Source organism: Hypanus sabinus, chromosome 4 (assembly GCF_030144855.1).
Source record: "Hypanus sabinus isolate sHypSab1 chromosome 4, sHypSab1.hap1, whole genome shotgun sequence".
Classification (NCBI taxonomy): Eukaryota; Metazoa; Chordata; class Chondrichthyes; order Myliobatiformes; family Dasyatidae; genus Hypanus; species Hypanus sabinus.
The window spans coordinates 46,818,387-46,834,086 of record NC_082709.1 but is presented as its reverse complement, the minus strand read 5'-3'; the positions used below and the strand labels follow the sequence as shown (position 1 = coordinate 46,834,086).

At 39.9% G+C, this 15,700-nt stretch overlaps 1 protein-coding gene across 3 annotated transcripts in view; it reads left to right on the top strand.

The window, feature by feature from the left end:
• Positions 1 to 4: 4 nt before the first annotated feature.
• Positions 5 to 15,700, top strand: part of armc8 (armadillo repeat containing 8) — a 140,189-nt gene continuing 124,493 nt past the window's right edge. For all 3 annotated transcript variants that reach the window (XM_059967001.1, XM_059966999.1, XM_059967002.1), the window contains exon 1: positions 5 to 116. In XM_059967001.1, coding sequence (XP_059822984.1) covers positions 72 to 116 — 45 coding nt within the window. In that variant the 5' untranslated portion in view covers positions 5 to 71. The remainder of the gene's footprint in view (positions 117 to 15,700) is intronic.

The window sequence follows — 15,700 nt, the reverse complement described above, 5'->3', positions numbered from 1 at the left end:
CTCCCTCCCCTCCCCTCCCCCACTCCCGGAGCTCGCACGGCCGGAATGCGGCTGCGCTGCGGCTGCTGAACATGGCGTGCCTGCTGGAGGCCCCGATGCGGATGAGTGTGCTCTCGGTGAGTACCCGGCCCCGCGCCGCCACTCTGACGCCCCCTTTCCCCTTTCTTCGACCGCAACTGACAACTGGGAGTTAGAGCGGGTGGCGTTTTGGGGTTCAGCTACACTGTAACTTGCTCACTCTTCGACTCTGCAGCTCTCGGATTAGGCCCAATGCAGTTCACAGTGAAAGCCCCTCTCCTTAAAACTACTGGCTGAGCTGGAGCAGGGATAGTCTGACCCCTGGCCTGCTTCAGCACTAGGGGTTTATCTATATCATGGCATTCACATGTGTTGTGAGACATTGCTTTTAGTTGCAATTAGCGGAACAGACAATCTATTCACACATGGATTATTTTATAATGTAGGAATTACTCTGTGAAGGAGTATTTAGGAAAATTGGACAATACACCAGTACAGGATTCTGAGCGAGACCTGAGAGGGCGATGGCATGAGTTGGAAATATTAAACGTAAGAACACAGTATCAGTATAAAGGTTTCGCTGTTTGGATTTAGTTGGAGGAAAATTTATTTTGACAATTGCTGATCTTCGAAATGGATGCTTGGTTTGGATGCTTGTGCATATTCAAGGTCAGGTTCAGATCTTTGGATCAAAGTATATACCAATTGGGACAGAGGGATAACTAATAATTCAAATTCTTATTGAACGGCAGAGATACTTGTGTTTCCCATTTTCACTTCAGAGACAAATAAATCACAAATTTTACATCTAGAAATATATTAACTTTTCTACTTAGGGAAAAATGAGGTACTTAAGAAAATATAAGAAATGCAAGAGAACACTTTAAGAAATCAGGAGAGCTAGAAGAAGGTATGAGGTTACACTAGCAGACAAGGTGAAGGAGAATCCCAAGGGTTAAGATAAAAAGGATTGCAAAGTCAGAATTGGTCCTCTGGAAATCAGAATGGTGATCTATGCGTAGGGTCAAAAGAGATAGGGGAGATCTTAAGTGGATTTTTTGTACCTTTATCTGGTTGGGAGATGGACACCGAATCTATAGAAGTGAGGCAAAGCAGCAACAATTCATGGATCCTGTAAAGATTAGAGAGGAGGAGGTGTTTGCTGGCTTGAGGCAAATCATAGTGGACAGATCCTCAGGGCCTAACAGGGTGTTTCCTCGGATTCTGTGGGTGGCAAGTGCAGAAATTGCAGGGGCCTTAGCAGGGATAGTTAAATCATCCTTAGTGACAGGTGAGGTACCAGAGGAGAGCTAACATTGTTCCACTGTTTAAGAAAAGTTCTAAGAGTAATCCAAGAAGTTATAGGCTGCTGAGCCTGACGTCAGTAGTGGAAAAGTTATTGGAAAGTATTCTAATGGACCAGATAGATGGGACTGATTAGGGGTAGTAAGTGGGGCTTTATGTGTGTAAATTGGATTAGACGTTGGCTTTGTGGGAGAAGCCAGAGAACGGTAGTAGGTAATGGCATCTGACTGGAGGTCTGTGATTAGTGGAGTGCCGCAGGGATCAGTACTGAGTCTGTTGTTGTTTTTCATCTATATCAATGATCTGGATGACAATGTGGTAAACTGGATCTGCGAGTTTGCAGATGACATCAATATTGGACGTGTAGTTGACAGCGAGGAAGACTGTCAAAGCTCATAGTGGGATCTGGACCAACTGGACAAATGGGCTGAAAAATGGCAGATGAAGTTTAATGCAGTCAAGTGCGAGTTATTGCACTTTGGAGGGCCAACCAAGGTAGGTCTTACACAGTGAACAGTTGGAACATTGAGGAGTGCAGTAGAACAAAAGGATCTGGGAATATAGGTCCATAATTCATTAATAGGGTCACAACTAAAGTTTTGGGATAATGGCCTTCATAGATCAAAGAATTAAGTAGATGAGATGGGATGTTTTGTTGAAGCTGTATAAGATATTGGTGAGGCCTAATTTGGAGTGCTGTGTGCAGTTTTAGTCACCTACTTACAGGAAAAATGTAAATAAGACTGAAAGAGTACAGAGAAATTTTACATGGATGTTGCTGGGACTGGAGGACCTGAGTTATAAGGAAAGATTGAACAGGTTAGGACTTTATTCCTTGGAATGTAGAAGATTGTGGGGAGATTTAATAGAGGAATACAAAATTATGAGGCGTATAGATTGGGTAAATGCAAACAGACTATTTGCACTGTGGTTGGGTGGGTCATCAACTAGAGGTCTTGGGTTAAGGGTGGTAGGTGAAATGTTTAAGGGGAACATAGGGGAAACTTCTTTATTCAGGGAGTGATGAGAGTGTGGATGAGTTCCCAGTGCAAGTGGTGCATGCAATTTTGATTTCAAGATTGAAGAGAAGTTTGGATAGGTACACGGAGGGAGGGCTATGGTCCAGTGCAGGTTGATGGGAGTAAGCAGTTAAAATGATTCAACATCGACTAGATGGGCTGAAGGATACATTTATGTGATGTTTTCTAGAGAGTCATTGAATGTGAGTCCATAGGTTGTGGGAACATTTCTGTGATGGGGCCATTGAAGTTATCCCCTTTGGTTCAAGAGCCTAGTGGTTGAGGGGAATAACTATTCCTTAACCTGGTGGTGAGTCCTGAGGCACCGGTACCTTTTTCCTAATGTCAGCAGTGAGAAGAGAGCATGAACTGGATGGTGGATGTCCCTGGTGAAGGATGCTGCCTTCCTGTGACTATGTTTTTTGTAGGTATGCTCAATGGTGGGGAGGGCTTTACCTGTCATGGACTGGGCCGGATTTTGTTTATGTTCAACTTTGTTTCATAAGCATTGAATACAAGAATACATGATTGTGAATATATACCTTTTTAAGGGTTTTTTGTTTTGTTTTGGAAGTGATACGTAATGCTAAAGGATAGATTTGTATGTCAACGCAGCAGCAGATGTTCATGTTCTGTTGAACCAGACTGAAGAAGTTAAGTCCTCACCTGTACTTGCTCTATGCTCTTAATCTGCAAGTGATGTTGCCGGGTTACAGGCAGGAGAGTCAGTTGCCTGAGAGTTTCCTACTTTTCACCGATCCTGGGACATGTTGTCATCAGGTACCGACCTGATGGTTTTGGTTGAAATTTGCTAACTCGGTACATGTTTAAGATTGAGCCAGCAGAAGTATTATTAAACTGTGGGTTTTAAAGCATATTATCTGGTTATACGATAACAGAATTTAATTATACTCAGTGTCTCCACATTAGATACAAGCATGAGACAAAAGATTTTCTATCCTGAAAAATGGCTTCTGTTATGAGATATTTTGTGGTATATTTCAAAAGCTTTTTCAGATATTCATTAGGGAAAGTGGTAGTGTTGGAATGTTTTGGCCAGGACAGAATCAAGACAGCAAAGACGCAAGCTGAAGGTTTTGCCATGGCCCTCACAGTCCCCCGACCTAAACATCATCGAAAATCTGTGGATAGACCTCAAAAAGAGCAGTGCATGCAAGGCGTCCAAGAATCTCACAGGACTAGAAGCCTTTTGTAAGGAAGAATGGGTGAAAATCCCCCAAATAAGAATTGAAAGCGTTTGCAAGCTGTGATACTTGCCAAAGGGGGTGTACTGACCATGCAGGGTGCCCAAACTGTTGCTTCAGACCCATATCCTTTTTTGTTATTTTGAAACTGTAAAAGATGGAAATAAAAGAGAAATCTTGCTTAAAATATTAAAGAAATGTGTCATCTTTACCTTTATGCCTTTTGGAAATCAGGTCATCTTTTACTTGCTTAGCTATTCACAGTAACAGAAATTTTGACCAGGGGTGCCCAAACTTTTGCATGCCACTGTATATCTCGTCTATCTGAGGTAAGCCCATTACTCAAATGCTATATTGTACTCTAGTGACACATTGCTGCTAGGGCAGGAGAATCATATATATTTTTGTTTGGTTTATATATTACTGCTTTGGAAACGTTCTTCCTATGGAGACTATATTTACAGAGTAAACTATATACCTTAATGTATTTGCAGTAAATAGTCCCTTTCCCATGCTTATGATCACGCAACCACAAATTTATTAATGTAGTGGTTAATGCATTAAAAAAAATTCTTGAACTGCCTTTCGTGTCTAATAGAATATTTGTTGTAGTGGCATGATTTAGGATTTTTGTTTGAGTGCAAGGGCCATGCATTGGTTTTCTATCTGTGTTGTTTTTGGTGCTGCGCGTTCATTATGTTTGCTATAGTAGCTAGTCATGTGGATGGATGCATGGTAAAAGTGAAGGGAATGTTGTGTATTCATGCTTATTCTTATTAGTTTTAGAGCTGGGGACCACCAGATGTCATATCTTTTGTTGACCACTTCACTTAATTACATTTGAAATTGCTTAGCTTAACTTAAGTCAGCTTAAGTACACTGAATATTGCTAGTTTTAGTTTCATAAGTTTCATCACTGCAAGCTTGTATGTTTTGCTAGTTGCTAATAAAGGATCAAATTCATATTTGACTTTTTGGATGTTATTATTGATTTGATCGGAGGGGGGCATCATACAAGATAACAACATGTGCAAGATGCAAGATCTGCAGCAGTAGTATTGGTTGTTTTGAGTTGCCACTATACTGAGGAATATGGTTTAAGCATTGATTTTGTAAGAGTTTACGTTTTCATCCTGAAACAGTGCTATGGATTGCGGTGTTGAAACATTAAGACATACCCTTTCATTAGGAGGTGAAGGGTTAAGGTAAAATTGTGAAATAAACTTAGCAATTTATTGTTATTCTATGGACAGGGGTAAACAGTTGACGCTTTGGCTTTATGAAAGGTGTCATCTCAAAATAATTGTTTATTTCCCTCCATAGATGTTGCATAACTTGCTACCTTCCTCAAGTAATTTGTGTGTGTGGCATTTGCAGAATCTCTTGAGTTTATTATTCATTCTGCCTAAATTTGCTAGTTACATTTTGTGGAGCTGATTTCAAATTGCATATTCAGCTAGCAAATTATGGCATTCACTTTCAAAAGAGCATAAATTTTAAATTAAGATTATTGATTTGCAAAGATTTGGAGAATTTTATTTGGAATAAATGTTGATGCTTACATAACATGTTATTTTTCAGTGGTGACATTGCAGAGGAAATTTTAAGTGCAATTGTCCATTTAGGAAGCATTAAAGATTGATTTTAAACATTGGATTGTCTGCATTTAAACAATTGCACATTTCCTAGAATGAAAGAGCATGTTATTTCTATGTGCAGACTTGATTTTGTTTCCACAGCACTCTCCACTTTATCACTGGATAATATGATCCTGGATAAATGGCCTGTGGTTCTTGACTTGCAGCTCGTGTCTGCTCATCCTCTATTTTGCTGGAGTTTGTAAAACTCAGCTGAACCAAATATAGGACGTACCAAAGTGCAATTAAATGGAACATACGAGGGGTGATTGATAAGTTTGTGGCCTAAGGTAGAAGGAGTCAATTTTAGAAAACCTAGCACATTTATTTTTCCTACATTTACACACTTAGTCCAGCAGTCGTGGAGCATACAGATCCCTTCTTTGTAGAAGTCGGCATCTTGGACCTCCAGAAATGGTCCACAGCAAGGGTTATTGATAAGATCATGGCCTAAGGTAGAAGAAGATGAGTTATTAACTTCAAACTTTCTGCATAATCACTCAAAGAGTTGAACTGCACGTGAATGTAGTGAGAGCTGTATAACTCCTCATCTCTTTCTACCTTCACAAACTTATCAATCACTCCTTCTATGGACCACCTGGAGGTCCAGGATGCTCTCGTTACATGCACGTGCAGTTCAACTCTTTGACAATGCAGAAAGTTTGAGGTTAATAACTTATCTCCTTCTACCTTAGGCCAAGATCTTATCAATCACCCCTCGTATTCTAATGATCTGAATAATAAGGATTAAAAGACAATTTTCATTAGACTGGGCAAGAATTCTGTTTGGCACTGCATCAAGAATATTCATTTCTTTCAGAATATAAGGTGCTCTACCGTACAGGAGTTACCCTTAAGTTCATGGTCTTGTAATTTGATTTTTAAGCTTTTAATAGTTTAGTTTTATAGTTTCTGTTGTGTCAGATTTGGCACAAGATGTGAGTGTCCTTTTGCTTCTGGAACAGAAAGATGTGCATATAACTGAGAAATACTGTTTAAAATTCTGTAGTTGCTGAACTTTATACTTTTAGTTCCAGTATCTCTTTGATTTACAAATTCAGAGTCAAATTTATTGTCATATAACCATATAACAATCACAGCACGGAAACAGGCCATCTCGGCCCTCCTAGTCCGTGCCGAATTCTTAATCTCACCTAGTCCCACCTACCTGCACTCAGCCCATAACCCTCCACTCCTTTCCTGTCCATATACCTATCCAATTTTACCTTAAATGACACAACTGAACTGGCCTCTACTACTTCTACAGGAAGCTCATTCCACACAGCTATCACTCTCTGAGTAAAGAAATACCCCCTCGTGTTTCCCTTAAACTTCTGCCCCCTAACTCTCAAATCATGTCCTCTCATTTGAATCTCACATTAGTCTGACATTAGTCATGAGATTTTTTTTTGTTTTGTGGCAGCATTTTGGTGCAGGCATAAGAAATTATGATAAATGGCAAAAATATTGTAAAACAGGAATAGTGAGGTAGTATTTATGTGCTCAAGGACCTTCAGAAATCTGATGGCTGAGGAGAAGAGGCTGTTCTTAAAATGTTGAGTGTGGGTCTTCAGGCTCCTGCTCCCTGATGGCAGGAATGAGAAGAGGACATATTGCAGATGACTAGGGTCCTTCTCTATGAATGCTGCCTTCTTGAAGTACCATCTTTGGAGGATGTCCTCAGTGGTGGGGAGGCTTGTGTTTGTAATGGAGCTGGCTGGCTGGGTCTCCAACCCTCTGAAGCCTCTTAGAATCCTGTGCATTGGCATGATCATACCAGACAGTGATGCGACCAGTCAGAATGCTCTCCATGGTACATCTGTAGAAATTTGCTAGAATCTTTGGTGGCATACCAAATCTCCTCAAACTACTAATGAATAATTTGTCATGATTGCATCAATGTGTTGGACAAAAGATAGATCCTCTGAGATGTTGATGCCAGGCACTTGAAACTGCTTAACCTTTCAACCACTGTCCACACAGTGAGAATTAGTCTGTGTTCTTGCAACTTTCTTGTCATACTGACATTGAATATAATGTTGTTATTGTGACGGCACTTGACCAGCGGTCTTTCCCCGAATGTCAGCAAAACAAATTTGGTGATTGACTTCAGGAGTTGGGGTGAGTACATGCCCTGTCTGTATCAGTGGAGCTGAGGTAGAGATGTTTGATAGCGTCAATATCTTGGGTGTAAGCATCAGCAAAAGATTGCCCTGGTAAGCCATGTGAGTGCTACAGACAAAAAAAAACACTTAAATGCCTTTACTTTCTCAGAAGGCTAAGGATATCCAATGACTTACTAATTTTTGTAGATGCACTGTGAAAAGCATCCTATCCAGATGCATCATAGCTTGGTATGGCAACTGCTGTGTCCAAGATAACAGGAAGTTGCAGAGAGTTGAAAATGCGGCTTTGTCGTGCAAAAGAAGCTTCCTCCATTGACTGTGTCTACACTTCCTGTTGCACTGGGAAAATATAATCAAGGACTCCTCCCATTCAGTACTCATCTTTTTTCTCTCCAGACCTGCAGAAGGTCCAAAACGTTGATTGTATTTTTTTCCATAGATGCTACCTGGCCTGCTGAGTTCCACCTGCATTTTGTGTGTGTTGCTCGGATTTCCAGCCTCTGCAGATTTTCTCTTGTCTCCTCCCATTCCAGTCGTTCTCTCTTCTTCCCTCTTCCCATTGGCAGAAGATACAAAAGCCTGAATCAGAAGTTACTGACCTTCACCTCTGATCCCATAAGGAGGACTGGCTTCTTCCAACTTACTCAATATGTAGCTCTGTGATTTTGCTGACATTGAGTGAGCATTCAACCAGATTTTCAATCTCCCTCCAATATACAAATTGTAACCTTTGATTTACCAACAATGGTGGTGCCATCAGTGAACTGAAATATGGTATTGGAGTTGTACTTAGCCTCACAATCATAGGTATAAAGTGAGTAGAGCAGGAGCTAAGCATACAGACTTGTGATGCATCTGTAATGATGTATGGATGTATGTAATAATGTGTGTATGGAGGAGATGTTGTGGCTAATCCAAACTGATTGCAGTCTGCAAGTGAGGGAGTTGAGATCTGGTTGCACAGGGAGGTATCAAGGCCTAGGTCTTGGAGCATAGTGATTAGTTTTGAGGGTATGATAGTGTTGAATTCTGAGCTGCAGTCAAGGAAGAACATTCTGATGTATGCATCTTTGTTGTCCAGATGTTCTAGAGCTGAGTAAATAGCCAGTGAAAGGCATCTGTTATGTGCTTCATGACTAATCCTTCAAAGCACTTCATCACAGTGGATGTAAGTGCTACTGGATGATAGTCATTGAAGCAGGTTACCATGTTCTTCTTGGGCACCTGTATGATTGATGCCAGCTTGAAGCTGGTGAGTACCTCAGTTGGCTGAAGCAAGAGGTTGAATGTGTCAGTAAATACTCCAGCCAGTTGAGTAGAATAAGAGTTTGGTACTTGGCCGGGTACACTGCCTGGGCCAGGTGCTTTTCATGGGTTTGCCCTTCTGAAGGATGATCTCACATCAGCCTCGGAGACTGAAATTACACGCTTGTCGGGTACTGTGAGGATTTGTGAAGGTGCCTCCGTGTTCTGTCGGAGAAAGCAAGCATAAAAGGCATTGAGCTCATCTGGGAGTGAAACCTCATTGCCATCCTTCTCTGATTCCGTTTTGGTCCCGAATTGCTACTCTGCATGAGATGGCTTTCTGGAGGTCATACTTGAACACTTTGTACTTGGATTGCTAATCCTGATTGCCACCAATCTAGTCCACAGCAGATTGCAGATCTTGATTCATCCAGGGCTTCTGGTTGGGGAAGACTGAATGATTTTGTGGGTACTCACTCGTCCATGAGAGTCTTTATAAAATCTGTAATAACAAGGCACATTTGTTTAGGTTCTGTTGGGTCCCTAAACATGACCCAGTCCACGGACTTGAAGCAATTCTATAGCTGCTCTTCTGCCTCCCACGACCACCTTTTTGTTGTCTGGTGCCTTGCTCTTTAACTTATGCTATATGTTGATAGGAGGACAGCCAAGTGATCAGATTTCTCTAAAAGAGGTCAAAGGATCAAATGGTAGGCATTAGACATTGTGTAGCAGTGGTTGAGTGTGTTGAGCCCTCTGGTGCTGAAGATGATGTGCTGATGGTACTTGGGCAGAGATTTCTTCAAGCAAGCCTGATGGTGCTCAGTATATCATGTATTTGTTTAACATTTCTCTTTGGTAATATATAAACTGCAGTCAGCATTATTGCGGAGAACTCTTGGTAAATAGAGCATTTGGCACTTATTGATGTTTCAAGTCGGGACAACAAGAGTTAAACGACCATTTTGTTCGAGCACCATAATGTGTTACTCATGAAACAGATGCACCCTTTCCTGATGCTGATGTCCAGTTCATCTGATGATCTGAGAACCCTTCAGGCTACATTACCATATCTGGGGTGTCGGGGATCAGCTGTTTCTCAGTGAAATGGAGAAAGCAGTAACCCCTCATTTGCTATTCATACATTCTAGTCCTAGGTTCTCTATCTTGCCCTCCAGTGACCATGTTAACCAGCAAAATGCTAGGTAACATTGGTCAAGTTTGCTGTAGCTTCAGCCTGGGTTGAAGTCTGCTTTTTCTGTGCTTTCTATGACACACATCCCTTTGCTTCAAGGGGCTATACATGCATTACTAAGGCAAGTTCACTGAGTCCTTCAGGAGGTTGTAGGATCACTAGTGCATTTAGATGGTTCAATACTGCATTTCTTAGAGAATTTACAGGCTGCAGATTGTAGCAATAACAGTTAAGAAGATGTATACCTAGTAGTTTTGTCAATACCAAATACTAATCCAATTTAGCAAGTACCAAATCAAACTTTAATAAATTAGTTAAAAACAATTAATGCCAATGTACTTTGTATGCCCATTTGGCCTTGATCACTAATCAGAAAGGCCAACTGCTTCTTAACCTAATCAGAGGGGCCAACTGTTACTTAACAGCTTCAGAACCAGTATATTCACTTTCAATGATTGATGTACAAGAATGTTCAAATCCCTTTGTATATCAATATTTCCCAAACTGTCACCATTTAAATAATGGCTGGTTCGTTTTTTTTGGCCAAAGTGGGTAACTTCACAATATAATTTACATTACTTAATATCCACATAATGTATCTGGTATGTGTTTACCCACTCAGTCAATTTATCTAAATTATGAAGCCTTTTATCATTATTCACGAACCCAGTTTTATGCTGTTGGCAATCTTAGAAATAATACATTCTGTACCCTCGTACATATGTGGTACCCCACTGGTCACCACCTGCCATGCCGAGAAAGATTCATCATTGCTTTTCTCTATTTTCTGGCTATCAATGAATTTGCAGTCCATGCTAAAGTATTCCCCAATGTCAAGAACTTCAGTATTTCACACTAACCTCATTTGTGGGATTATAACAAAATTTTCATCGAAGCTCTCTATCTTTTCTATCAGTTACATCCTCAAAAATATACGGTACTTACATCCACTGTGATGAAGGGCTTTGAGAAGTTGATGATGAAACGTATCAACTCTTGCCAGAGACGTGACTTGGATCTGCTTCAATTTACCTACCATCATAACAGGTTCATAGCAGATGCCATTTCATTGGCTCTTCACTCAACTTTTAAACATTTGGACAGTGAAGATGCATACACCAGAAAGTTCTTTATTAACTACAGCTCAGCATTCAATACTATCATCCCCTCAAACTAATAAATAAGCTTCAATACCTCCTTGTGCAATTGGATCCTTGGTTTCCTTACTTGCGGACCCAGTCAGTTTGGATGGGCAAAGCAATCTCCAAAAGCACAGGTGCACCACAACACTAGGTGTTAAGTGCCCTGCTCTACTAATGTCATACTTATGACTGTGAGGCTAAGTACAGCTCTAATGCCATATTTAAGTTTGCTGACAATACTGCTGTTGTTGGCCAAATCAAAGGTGGTGATGAATCGGCATATAGGAAGGAGATTGAAAATCTTGCTGAGTGGTGCCACAACAACCACCTCTCTCTCAATATCAACAAGACCAAGGAGCAGGAAGAAGAAATTGGAGGTCCATGAGCCAGTCCTCATTGGCAGTTTAGAGGTGGAGAGGGTCAGCAACTTTAAATTCCTTGCTGTTATCATTGCAGAGGATATATCCTTGACCCACCATGTAAATGCCATTACGAAGAAAGCATGGCAGCATCTCTGCTTTAGAAGTTTGTGAAGATTTGTCATGACATCTGAAACTTGGACAAACTTCTATAGATGTGTGGTGCCGAGTATATTGACTGGTTGCATTATGGCCAGGTATGGAAGCACAGAAAATCCTACAAAAAGTAGTGGATACAGCCCAGCCCATTATTGAGCACATTTACATGGAACACCGTTGCAGGAAAGCAATATCCATCATCAAGGACTCCAACTATCTAGGCCATGTTCACTTTTAGCTGCTGCCATGAGAAAGAAAGTACAGGCCACACCACTGGGATCTGGAACAAGTATTAGCATTCAACCATCAGGTTCTTGGACCAGAAAGGATAACTTCACTAATCTTCACACACCCCATCACTAATCTGTTCCCACAACCTGTGGACTCACTTTCAAAGACTCTTCATCTCATGTTTATTTATCTATCAATCAAATTTTTGTATTTGCAGCTTTCTTTTGTACATTGATAGTTTGTCCTGTTGGTGTAATCTTCCATTGATTCTATTGTGTTCTTTGGACTTACTGTGTATGCCTGCAAGAAAATGAAACACAGGTTTGTGAATGGTGACATATATGTACTTTGATAATACATTTACTTTTAACTTTGAATATACAATAGGTTTGTTGAACTTGATTTCCATTTCTATGTCTGTGTTTACTCTACAATCCCATTGTTAAATGTTTTCTGTTATATCTATTATAAACTCAAGCAAAGTCGAAGTCAAGTTTATTGTCATTTGCATAAGTACATGTATGCACAGGTGCAGTGAAAAACTTAATTGCAGCAGCTTCACAGGTAATAGCATTGTATAAGCAGCGTTCACAAGAAAAAACATGAATTAAACACCTTTTTTTACAAGAAAGAACACAATTAGAATGAAAATAAAACAAAGTCCATTTTAGTGCAGTGATCAAATGTCCATAGTGGTGCTAAATTCTGGTGTTTAGGGTTGTGCAGGTTGGTTCAAGAACCAAATTTCCTTGAAAATTTCTGACGAAGGGTCTCGGCCCAAAACGTCGACAGCGCTTCTCCCTATAGATGCTGCCTGTCCTGCTGTGTTCCACCAGCATTTTGTGTGTGTTGTTCCTTGAAAATTAACAGTTTTCCTTGATGCTGCTAACTGGCTAACTGGTTGTAATTTATGCTTTCTCTTTCTTTACTTTTTTTTAAATAATGGTGCCCACCAACCTGTTGGTGATGCATAGAATTTTGAAAGCTGACAACCAGTTCATTCACTTGAATACTGTTGAGATGCAGATTAGGGAGCAGTGGGGATTTATCCAATTTTTAGCTCCATTAATTTCTCCAGCAATTTTTTTTAAATACAAATTTGTTTCAATTTCACCTTTTTTCATTCGACTTTCAGTTCTAGTATTTTCGGGAAATTTGCCTTGAGCTTTTTAAAGAAGATATTTGTTTAATAGCAATACTATATTCCTGTTTTCATTACAAATTCCCCTGTTTTCACTTGTCTTCATGAATCACTTTATTTTCATAACATTGTAGAAGCTTTAAATGTCCACTGTTATTTTTGTTGTTAGTTCATACTCATGCTCTTTGCGCTCTTAATCCATCTTTTAGCTATTTGTTGCTGAGTTTTAAACTTTTACCAGATCTTGGGCTTGGAATTGCTTGCCATGGTTGGCCTGCTATTCCTTTAGCATTTTGAGCTGAAAGAAATGTTCCAAAATAAGAAATCAGTAAAGTAATTAATATTGGATTCATTTACAGTGTTTAAAACATGTAAATGTTCAGAGTATGATAGAGAAATCATGATAAAAAGATAATATTAACTTGTTCTCCGTTTAAATGAAGGGTGATAATTGATATGGTGGAACTGTTATGATAAGAATTGAACTTGAGCCAAGGCAGAAGATTCAGTTAATTTTTTGTCAAACACTGTATCAATAATTTTTTATGTCTTTTCAGAAAAAATAACTTAATGGAATTCAGTAGTCTTAAGATGTCTTTAATTTGATAATTTTTAAAAATAGTTTTTATAATTTATATAATTGTAGTGTTAGAATGTTGTGTTTAAGTTCCTTTCCAGGAATTTGGATACATAACTCAAGGCTAATATTTTTCACTGCAAGGGTTAAATTCTTGTAAGTGGCTTTTTTTTTAGGTGAGATGATATATCAGACCTGTTTTCTGCATGTTTTTTGAAGAAGAATAGGGAAGATATTCTCAGTATCCTGTGTATTTTTTTTAACTTATCAGTAAAACAGATGGTTTGGTCACTAACTATCATAATTGCTGTTTGTAGAAATTAATTGGCGAAAGTATGAACATGCATGCTTTAAGGGTTATAAAATGCTATGGTGTTTCAAAGTTGTGAAAGTTGTTTTTAGAAACTGATGAAAGTGGTATGTTATCCTGAAGCTTGATGGCTAAAATGTTTCATTTATTTGTTGCTATCAAGTTAGTGTGCTTTTGAATTTGTTATTTTAGAGCAGCCTGATACATATATTTCATAAGTTTTGTGGTAGAAACTTCTGGGACTGTGAAAATTGGAAACTAAGTTATTTGTAATTCTAGAGGGGGAAAATTCATCCCAGGAATCATTTTAATGTCTATTTATTTGAGAAACACAAAATTATTTTTTGAATGTTTTTTAAAAATGTTAGACACTGAGCAACGCACACAAAATACTGGAGGAGCTCAGTAGATCAGGCTGCTTCCTTGGAAATGAATAAACAGTCTATGTTTTGGGCTGAGATCCTGCATCAGGACTGGAAAGCAGCGGGAGGGGGGTGGTGAGGGAAAGGCGGCTGAATAAGAAGGAGAGGAGGGGAAGGAGTACAAGCTTAGAATGTGATGGGTGGTGGTTGGGAGGGGGTGGAGATGATAAGGTAATGGGATGGAGAAGGAGGAGTATGATAGGAGAGGAGGGTGGACCATGGGAAGGAGGAGGGACACCAACGGGAAGTGATAGGCAGGTGAGAAGAAGAGAAAAGGTAAAAGAGAAGCCAGAGTGAGAAATTGAAGAAGAGGGAAAGTTCGAGAAGAATTACTGGAAGATGAAGTTGATATTCATGCCATCAACTTGGAGGCTATCCAGACAGAATAGTGGGTGTTGTTCCACTAACCTGAGAGTGGCTTTTTGTTGTGGCTGAAGAGGAGGCCATGGATTGACATAAGGGAATGAGGATTGGGATTAAAATGGTTCACCACTGGGAAATCCTGCTTTCTGTGGATGGAATGAAAGTGCTCGACAAAGGGTTTCATCAGTGTAGAGGAGGGCACATTGGGAGCACCGTATACAGTAGACCTCAACAGATTCGCAGATTAAATATTGCCTCACCTGGAAGGACAGTTTGAAGCCCTGTATGGAGGTGAGGGAGGAGGTGAATGGGCACTGTAGCACTTCTGCTTGTAGGAAGGAGATTAATGGGGAAGGAGAAGTGGGCAAGGAATAGTGGAGGGAGTGGTTCTTGCTGAAAGTGGAGAGTGGTGGGGGGGGGGAGTAAAGATGTGTTTGGTGGTAGGGTCTTATTGAAGATAGCCGAAGTTGTAGGGAATGACGTGCTGGATGCTGAGGCTCATGGGATGGTAGGTGAGGACAAGAGGAACTCTTATCCTGTTAAAGTGGTGGGTAGATGGGATGAGGGCCATTGTCTGGGAAATTGAGGAGGTGTGAATAGAGGCAGCATCAATACTGGCATCAGTTAGACACTGAGATGTTTTCTTTTTGTTTTTCTTTTGGTAACACTGGTAGGTTAGAACAGTGAGTAGCTTGTATAATACGGTAGGAAGATGTTACTGTTAAGGTCTGATTTAAAATCAGCACTTTGGTCCTTTTTACCATTGAGACTTAAAATTGCTGCTTTGTTTTATGATAACCATCTGAGGTGTTGTTCAGTAAATCTGTACAAGAACTGACTGCATAAGATGCAAAGACCATTGTGCTCTCAAAAGTTTACAGGCCAATGGAGAAAATACCAGCTTTTTCAAAGGGATAGTAAAATTATTGTGGAACAAATGCCGGTCTCCTGTACTGTAGTAGTCTATGGCTCTGATAATTCCAATAGGATTCTTAAAGGAACTTTAATGGTGTCTGTCAAATAGTTCTTTCCCAATACCAATCCTGTCCATATCTCCCTCAATCTCTCACCATACTTCCTAAATTATATTATAGCCCTTTTGGCCCATGATGTTGTGCTGATATTTTAACTTGCTGTAAGATCAATTGAGCCCTTCCCTCCAACGTGCCCCTCCATTTTTCTATCATCCACATGCCTAAGAGTTTCTTAACTGCCCCTAATTTATCTTGACCTGGATAGTGAACAT